Source organism: Atta colombica, unplaced genomic scaffold (assembly GCF_001594045.1).
Source record: "Atta colombica isolate Treedump-2 unplaced genomic scaffold, Acol1.0 scaffold295, whole genome shotgun sequence".
Taxonomy (NCBI): Eukaryota; Metazoa; Arthropoda; class Insecta; order Hymenoptera; family Formicidae; genus Atta; species Atta colombica.
Genome location: NW_017259398.1, coordinates 233,504 through 243,484, shown reverse-complemented (window position 1 = coordinate 243,484; position 9,981 = coordinate 233,504). Strand labels below are relative to the sequence as shown.

The 9,981-nt window shown below is 29.1% G+C and overlaps 1 protein-coding gene across 1 annotated transcript; it reads left to right on the top strand.

Moving 5' to 3' along the window:
• Window positions 1-710: 710 nt before the first annotated feature.
• Window positions 711-5,770, top strand: LOC108690147. Its single transcript, XM_018197291.1, has 3 exons — window positions 711-765; window positions 4,558-4,638; window positions 5,460-5,770. Exons 2-3 carry the CDS (start codon window positions 4,591-4,593, stop codon window positions 5,721-5,723), a joined length of 312 nt encoding a protein of 103 aa, XP_018052780.1. The 5' UTR covers window positions 711-765; window positions 4,558-4,590; the 3' UTR covers window positions 5,724-5,770.
• Window positions 5,771-9,981: the final 4,211 nt, after the last annotated feature.

Sequence of the window (9,981 nt, the reverse complement as noted above, 5' to 3'; positions counted from 1 at the left end):
ATATATATATATATATTAAGAATATTAAAAAGCGTTAAATATAATCGTTGATTGTTACATCCATTTTTTTATTTTTTAAATCACTTTTCGCAGTCTTTATGCTTATTATACTGTCACAGAAGTGACGTTTTCTAAACTCGTGCTACATTATTGCACCAGAGAACCGTATCGTATCTTTTTAACTGGCTTTATATTGTTTTACAGCCTTTTTATTTGTCTATTATATTCCAATCGAGAATGAATTAAACTTTCTTTCCCTGACAATAATTTTTTTTTCGACAAAAACAGGATGATACTCGATAGTGGTGGTGAAATCTCTACGTAAGTCGCATTGAATTACTTTTGATTTATCTCAAGACGACGCTACGTGACGGCAAAAAGGTATGCTGCAAAAACAAAGTGTACCTAAAAAGCAATATCGAGCAAAAAAATAGACGATTTATCTACTCGGTAGAGATACGAGCGCCCATGACGAATCCGAAGCGCGCGTTGCTCCGATTGGCTGGCTGCCGCCTTCTGGATAGCGCGGCAAAAAACGAATGTGTGCACGCGCGCTCGGATCTCGTTTTCCACTTTCATCGATTTCCGTTTTTGTAGATGGGGGATACGCGGCGGCGGTGGTTTCCATCTCGACGGACGAGCGGACGGGCATGACAAGGCCGGGAGTGAGGCGGTTGTCGATTGAAATCCGTATCTGTCACGAGCGCCACTGCCACCGTCGTCGCTGTCATTCACTGGCTTTCACTTTTCCGTGGCGATATCTCGGTAAGTCTTTCAGAAGCTCCTCGCGCGTACGATTTTCTAGAAATTCTGTTTTGAGAATTTACTTTGGATAACTTGTAATAGAGAACTTGAGATAGAATAGGTCCACAATTTGTAGATTTACAATTTTATGCACAATACATTTCGATACATATATATGTAAAGTGTTTTATCATTTTATTTGCTTTTACATATATGGATACACATATGTATGCTCTCTTCTTCTACTACTTTCCTGACACTGTCAAAATTATACAATATTTTAAGTATATATAAAATTATATAATATCAAATTTGCATAATATTTATTATGTACAATTTGTAAAACTTTCATAACAATATAAAAAGATATATTTTATAAGAAAGGAATTTATTTCGAATCTATAAAGTATATATGTATATATTTATTTGTTTCAAATTTATAAATAAATAAATGTGTATATAATTAGGAATTTCGAATTAATTCCTTCTTATAGAAATTTTTTCTATATTATTATTTGAAATATTTTAGAAATTTTGTACATGTGTGCATGTATATATATGTGCATGTATATGCACGTATGTTTACATTGTTAAAATTACTTATATATTGAGTAAATATATATAATAAATATATAATTAAGTTAATGTATAATGATAACACAATGTACATAAGACATAATGCATTTCTCCACACTTTCTATGATATTAAATTTTCAGCATATGATGCGGGTAACGACCGCATTATTTTTGGAAACATGTAGATCATTCAATTTAGAACTCTGTGTTAAATAGCAATACATGTTTGCAACGATATTTTATCAGTGAACCATGTCTCATTGTTTTAGAGATCGTACATGTTATTCCTTATTGCATTTTTCCAAACATTTACGCAATGTGTTACGATTTTATATTAAACTATAACAAAAAGAGTCTAGAAAGTGAGAAGTATATTAATTTTTGTAAAATGTACAATTTTATATACTTGCACATGTTTTAATTTTCATTATAATTGTATAATTTTTACATATATTATTAAGTAGTTCTACTCTTTTTTACAATGTAGACAAAATAGCATGATTAAATAATCTCCGAAATTAATTCTTCTGATTGACAATAATTTTTCACATTTTTTTTTATTTAGTTGAAGTAGAATAGTTTTATCTTGAATAAAAACTTTTTTTTTAGCATTCAGAGAATATAAGAACGATTAATATTTCGAACGATTAATTTTAACGAATTTAATATTTCTAATAAAGTACGATTCTTATGCATCGTTTATGCAATTTTTTTATTTATTGAAGTATTTTTTATCTTGAAAAAAGATTTTGTTTTTGAATTAAAGAATAAAAGGATTTTAAATATTTCTAAAAAATGCGATTGATCTATGTGCATCATCTTCGTTTAATTTGTGAGGTTTGACGAACTGTGCGCTTCGTTTCGTCACGCCTTGCTTAAACACTTTCGCTTTCGTGCTCCGCGGATCATCTCGTGATTCCTAATTGGATACTGTGTAATCGCCATTTTACGGCTATTTACTTACCGATCTCGCGAAGCGCAGATATATGATCTGATGCGATTAGCGGTATATATAAATTAAATTCTATCTAATATATGCGAAAACAATCGAGATTTGGCGGCTTTCTTCGTGGAATAATAATTTTTCTCGTATTCGAAGGAAAGCGATGAGAAACGATTTTTCTCTCTCTCTGATCTGTTTCAATGTCAATAATGTAATTAAAATATATAAGATTAGACATGCAATTACGATATACAATTAAAACGTACAATTAAATGTTCTAAAGAAAAATACAAATTTTGCGTCGATTGAAAAATGCGATTAAATCCGCATTGAGAACATTATTTTTTATTTGTCAAAGTAGGATATAGTTTCTTTCTCAAAAACAAATTTGAGTTTGGAGACAAAATAATTTAAAATATTTCTAACAAAAAGATAGTCGATCCAAATGAATCATCTTTGTTTGATGTAATCGCTTTTTATATGATTAATTTAATTTGCCATAAAGAGAAATTAATTAAGTTTAAGAGAGAAACATCTTAAGAATATGAATGATTAAGAGTTACATAAATTTTGTATACTCAAAATTAATTTTTGATTAATCTACTATTTCTAGTCCTATAAAATAGATCTTTTTTATTGTGTATAATAGATTCTGTTTCCTTTGGATGCTTGAAGTTCTACGAACAAGTAAATCTTTGAGTGCTCTCTCTCTCTCTCTCTGTTTATGTGTGTGTGTGTGTGTGTGTGTGTGTGTGTGTGTGTGTGTGTGTTGTGTGTGTGTGTGAATTCTTACCTGAGCACGTCGAACGTTTACTGCTAAATTACTTATAACTGTGTCAATTTTTCGAATTTCGAAATAATATCTTAAGAACATATTCTTACATATTTTACTATAAGAATAAAAAAAAAACAAATTTTGATTTTTTTTTTAACAAAACAAATTTTGATTTTTTTTTCTTTAAGATTTTATATCAAGAGTGCTCCTTGATACTTTCACAGACATGTCTTAGAATTATTTTTACATTTTTGTATTGTTTTCGCGTGTTTGGAACGATTACCTAGAACAATAGCAGCCGGCCGCGCAACTGCGAAAGGCATTACATTTCGTTAACGGCCTGTTTCGCAATAGGTAAACGGTCAAGGTACGTGCACATACGTAACGGAGAATGGAGAGCAACCGTAAAAAAATGATTTCAGATCGGACTGTGCTGGAGAGATCCGCGTTCAAAATGACGCACTTCGCGATATCGTTAATATAGAGTGCTCCAAAAATTGTTTTGAATGATTTTCTTTCTAACAATAGATTCGCTGAATTTGAAGTTGATTAGACCCTTAGAATTAGTCTACGAAAGATCATCATTCATTGCACTTTTTCAATCTTCTATGTATATTTTTGTCAATATATCAAGTCTCAGATTAAAGTTCCATCAAAGAAAATTGCATTTGAGATTAATCGAAGAGTGTATAAACGTTATTATTTACTTGATTTCTTGGAGTTTAGTTCGCGGAAAGCCATTCTTACAATTGTTTATAAATCGAAAATGATTGTTATCTTGATATTTTCGCTAAGAAAAGTTCAACTCCGAATTAGCTAAAGAATAACTTCTTATGAAAAGAATAACCGATAGTTTTGAAATATCTGAAATATCTCATTACATTATAATTTATCTATATGTTTACATTTAAATTATAGATTGTGAATGGTCAAACTTTTGAATTTTTCCATCGTTATCTCCAATATTTTTTCTTTGATTTAAGAAATTAATCTCTCTCTCTTTCTCTCTCTCTCTCTCTCTCTCTCTCTCTCTCTATATCTCTCTCTATATCTCTTTATTTTTATTAGATTTATTATTTTAATTAAATATCATTTTGTATTTTTCGATTTTATATTTTGCTTACAAAGTTTATTATTATATTACGTATCACAAATAAATATTTATAATATAGAATGAATCATTGTTATTATACACAGGATGTATTTTAGTCTAGACTAGATTTATCTCATGCGAATCGAGGTAATGTTGTGTTCATGTTGTGCACGTAGCATTGAATTATATCATTGCGTATTCGTGATCATTAGCTTTAAACGCGAATATATGTATGAACGAACAAATATTTTTTTATAACTAATAAATTGAAATTACAAATTGCTAATTTGCCTCGTGGCATAGTGTGCGATTAATTTGGTGAGAGAGATCGGATTTATCACTTTCCCAGTTTCATCAAATAGTCGAGAGAGTTATGCTGACAAGACTCATCGTTATATGTCACATAAACATTATTTGTCATTTTAGTATCTTGATCGCGCGAGAGATACGGTCAGGAAAATGGAACGGAAATTGATAATGATGTGGGATGATCGAAATATTTTATTGGTACGTATAATTGTTTAGTATTAATCGAAAATTATCACCTAGTATCACGACAGTATTTTCTTTATTACAGTAATCGTAAAAAAGATTCATTGCACACGTAAATCGTTGTAAAAAAAAAGGTGTAAATTGTTACTCTAGCTATTATATTGTCGGATTATATTTCAGGAAACATGAGGGGTTGTGTTTAAATTAAAATATGTTTAAATAATAATAAATTAAATTAGACTAAATTGTTTATGCAAATATATAATAACTCAAATAAATAGAAAATCGCCAAATATGGTCGAGGCGGGATCTATTAATATTTGGGTCTATTAATATTTTTATATAAATTTTAAATAATGTCCTTTTCAATTCTGCGTAAACTACATAAACTGCGCGTCAATTACCGTTGAATTTGAGATGCAATTATAAATTGAGTAATAGTAATATCACAAATTAAATAGATCCATTTAACAATGGTGCTAATAAGCATCTTAAAACACTGCATAAAAAATTTATTATTTAAAATATCTTCGTTCAATTTTTAATTCAATTGAATTATTGCTCACTTTTAATTTTGAACAGATATTTATTGACCTAGTAATTATTACGAGAAAGAGATGCAAGCAGTTATTTTTTATATCACAGCATTAGTCCTTTAATACCAATTATTTCATGAAATTAAATCTTTAACTTTTCTGTTGATTTTTAAGATTTGATATTTGTAGTTTTGCACTACATCTCTGTGAATTTTCTTCAATTTAACTTTACAAGCGATTTATCCATCAATTTCACGTTGGGATTCTTGATAGCAATTAATAAAGATAGCATTATTGCAGGTATTTTGCTTTTTCGTCATGTTAATCACCCTCACATCGGCATATGATCCAGATGACAAGTCCCTAAAGGATATTCTCTTACCGGAAGGTCAGTTCGAGGCATTTTATCTGAAAGGTACGCAAGACGAGGAGCAAAACGCTGTGAGACCGCCCCATCTTCATGGATCCTTCCATCAATATCGAAATCCTGCATTGGTTGATGCACCGAATAGCGCCGCATATGGATTTCGTTTCGACGGAAAACGCCGCTTTAACTTCAGTTAAACTTATCATAAACAGTTAAAAAAAAAGAATAAAAGAAACATTGAATATATCGGATAACCAATGCTTTCATTGCGATTATCACTGAAATCTTAAAATACGAAGACTAAGAGTGCACGAATGCTTGATAGTTAGTGGTTAAAGCAACATTTTGTTTAGTCAAGCATGTAAATTGAAAGTGTTTATGCATAAGGAAATTTAATACGTTTGCTTTAGATTAAATAGAATTTACAATAAATATTTTAATAATTTAATAACAATTATTTATACAGTTGACTTTTTTTCGCACAAACTTATGAGAGAATAAAATATAACTAATTACATTTAATTAAATAAGAAAAATGCTACATTCGAAACGGATTTGGTACTTAAATATTTCTGTGTGAATTTATGTACATAAATCATCTGATTCCGCTGAAAAACTGCGCGCTGAAATTTTTTTCGGTCTTGAAATGTATTCATAAAAGAATCAGAATAGTAAGCAATACCACTTATTAAATTAAGAAGCAATTTAATAATCCTTTATATTAATAAGCATCTTTATAAGAATATTAGTAGTAAGATATTAAAGAGAATCTAAATTTGCAAATAATTTTATTGCGATAAATATTGTCTTAGCCAGAGAGTTTTAGAATAAAATTAGTTTTAAATCTGTGTTTTTTAATTAAAAATCCTTCATTTTTATTAATTTTGTTAAAAGTAAAGTGTAAACTCAAATCCGTCAATAAAATACGTGCGAATTAACTCAAACGCGACGATATGATTAATGAACGACACATTCACTTAGTTAAATTATCTATTTCTTTTTCATTAGTAAAGTGGTAAATGTTGAATTGATCAAGTTATGTTTGATAAATTTTCTATCATAAATCATTTTAGATTTGATAATTAGATAATTACTGCTTAGAATTTCCTTAATTCTAAATTGATTCTAGATGTAAGAAGGAATAAACAAATATAGTTTACCCATATGTTTGAAACTTAATAATATATGTATACGTAACTATGTTCTGAATGTATGACGATTATTTTATAAATTCTTTTAATATTGCATAAGAAAGTAATAAATCAATGATCAAAATTAAGATTTCTTCAAAGATCTCAGAAGAACCAGTAAACATAATTATTGTTCAACGTCAATTATTAGATCTTATTTTAAATTTAAACTTTTAAAAATCGTCAAATTATATATTGAAAATTAGAAAATTACAATAAAATAATAAAAATAAAAATGTCCATTTTATTTAAAAGAAAAGATCGATTTCAAATTTAAACTATATTCTAATTCAAAAGATATTTTGTGATTTTAAGATACATATATATATATATAAAATACACGCGCGCGCGCGCGCGCGCGCACACACACACACACACACACACACACACACACACACACACACACACAGAGAGAGAGAGAGAGAGAGAGAGAGAGAGAGAGAGAGAAGTGAGAAAATATGTATTAATAATAAGTTTTCACATACTACTTGTATCTAAAAGTATTGATTTTATCCAGGAGACTGGAAAAATCAGGAACTATTATAAAAATTTATTAAGATATAATTGATCATACATCAACAAGTAAAATCGTTCATACGCGTTGTTCTTGATACAAGACTGATTTATCGTATTCAAGAGAACTGATTTGCTGCCAGATTAGATATTATTAACTGTTTCGCACAGAATGTCGGCTCTTCTTGCATTAATCCACGTGTTTTTTTTTCGATCATGCTCTGTAATCTACAGCACGCCTTTTCCGTTCGCGACCATTCTCGCGATCAGTATAATTATTCGAAAGATCGCGAGATTCTATATATGGAATATAAATCAGAATTGCTTCTACTTGTGTACCAATTAATTAAACGGATTTCTACTCAATTGAGCAGCAATAACATACTTTTGCTATCGACATCGAGGATTTGAATCTAATGCGACTCATAGTTAATCTGACAATTCAACAAACAACTTTCCATGTTTAGATGATAGAAACTTGGCGCTTCACGCTGGAGATGGTAAACTCAGAAACTCATGCAATTAAAATAGCGTGTAAATGAATTTACTTTCGTTAAGTCAATGGCTTTTGTTACGATTTTTTTCGCGTTAATTTGAAGGATTCAACAAGCAAAGATATATCTTCATTACATATTGGCACGTTATGTTTCCATATGCAGTCACCAGGATCAACGATGCAAAAGCGTCGCACGAAGTTAAGAAATGTATGTTTACGTTAAATTATCTACAAGTTTTCATCTCTGCTATTATTAAAGAGTTCGTATTTTTTCAAGCAAGAATTTATTGGTAAGTTATTAAATTTCCAAATATTTCGAAAGAATTTTTTAAATTATTAAATCTTGGACTTTAGAAGCAAGCGATGTAATGTAATTTATTTGACAATTATTTATATGTTGTACGAAATGCTTCAGATTTTAATAATCAAAGTATTTTACTAAAATAAAGAAAAATGTTGTATATAGATTTATAGAATTATTATTAATTTTAGAAAATTATAACAAAAATAGCGCAAACAAAAGAAAACAGATTGTACTAATTGTTCTTGTTGTTAATAGTATCTATACAATATGTACTATATGTTTATTAATATTTCATTTCAAATATCGATCTTTTGGTCAGCGATCGTTGAATTTATTTCGTTTTTTATTTTGTATAACATTAATTTTATAAAGTACATATATAATTAATTATTCAAATAATTCCATGATTCATAAAGTAACTTTTATAAAAAGAAATATTTTTAATTTTTCTAATAAAAATATACTAACACATGTATATATACATGTGGATTCAATTGGGTAGTTGTCCGGCATAATGCCTTGGCTTTCAAGATCTCTCTCGCTAAATTCTACATTACTACACTGAAAGAAAAGCTTGGTTGCTGCAACAATTTAGATAGTAAAATATGGCATAGCATTTTTAATCGGCTGCAGCAACTAGCATTGCCTATCAGCAATGTCAGTATATGATTTCGATAGGCTAACAACTAAAAATTTGCTGCTACAACCAAAAACTGATTGCAGCCGATAAAAAATGCTATACTATATTTTACTAAATTGTTGCAACAATTAATTTTTTCTTTCAGTAGATTTTTGTTGTAATTTTTTCATGAAGCTTTTTTTAAATAAATTTTGATCTTAAGTTAAGACTTATAATCATATCAATTTTTTCTTATTTTTAATCATGGAACACATTACCGCAATTTAACCATTAAATTTGAAACATCATACTGAAAGAAAAGATTGGCTGCTGCAACCAATTAAAAATGCTATGTCATATTCAACCAATCTTTTTTTTTTCAGTGTGCAGGTACAAAGGATGGAAATAAAATATCAAGAAAAATATATAAAAGTAAAACAAAGAATTTTTAGATATTTCGACATAAATGCAACCTAAAGAAAACAAAGAATTTCTGTAAGAACGAAAGTAAATACAAGAAATTTTGCTTTAATATAGTATATCACAATAAACACATTTGTCTACTAGTGTAGTGATCAGATTGTAATTTAGAAACTATATGTGATATATATCTCTAGTAACAATAAGGAAATATAGAAAACAAATTGCTCCCGTTACTCGATCGGCTCTCGCGAGCGGCATAATAGCGTGTATGCTATATGTTGGGGATTATAACGCACTAAGATGCGTTATCAAGCTTCGGTACAGACCCCGCTCTAATAGCTACGAGAGAACCTTTAAAAGAGGTGGCTAACACTACAGTCTAACAGTCGTCTTTGCAGTAGATCGGTGAGGTAAGCAAGATTTCGTGCGAGCAACGATATGAGGATCACGTGTCTTATTACGGTGAGTGAAGAAGAAAAATGATTGCCCTCACAGTGAGAAAAGTGAACTACGAAATTACAATCAACATGACTATTGCGCGAATTTACTGAGATTGTCAAATCGACACGGATCTTCTGCTAATATCATCTGATTTCGTCAATAATGCTTCGTCCGATAATAGTGAACACAAGGATGTTGAATAAGGACAATTAAAAAAATAGTAGTAATTTCAATCTTTGATCTTTTCAGTTGGATAATTATTTAGTGATATACTTGTAATGACAAAATTATGTCTTTATAAAATCATTAAGATTTCTGTATCTTTTAAACGTAATTGCAATATTAATATTGATCAATTTGAATATTAATTGTATTAAAAAAATTTGCTAAAGAAACAAGTAAATGCATAAAAGACTTTGAATTATTACGATAAATAATATAATTTATATTAATATTATATACATATATA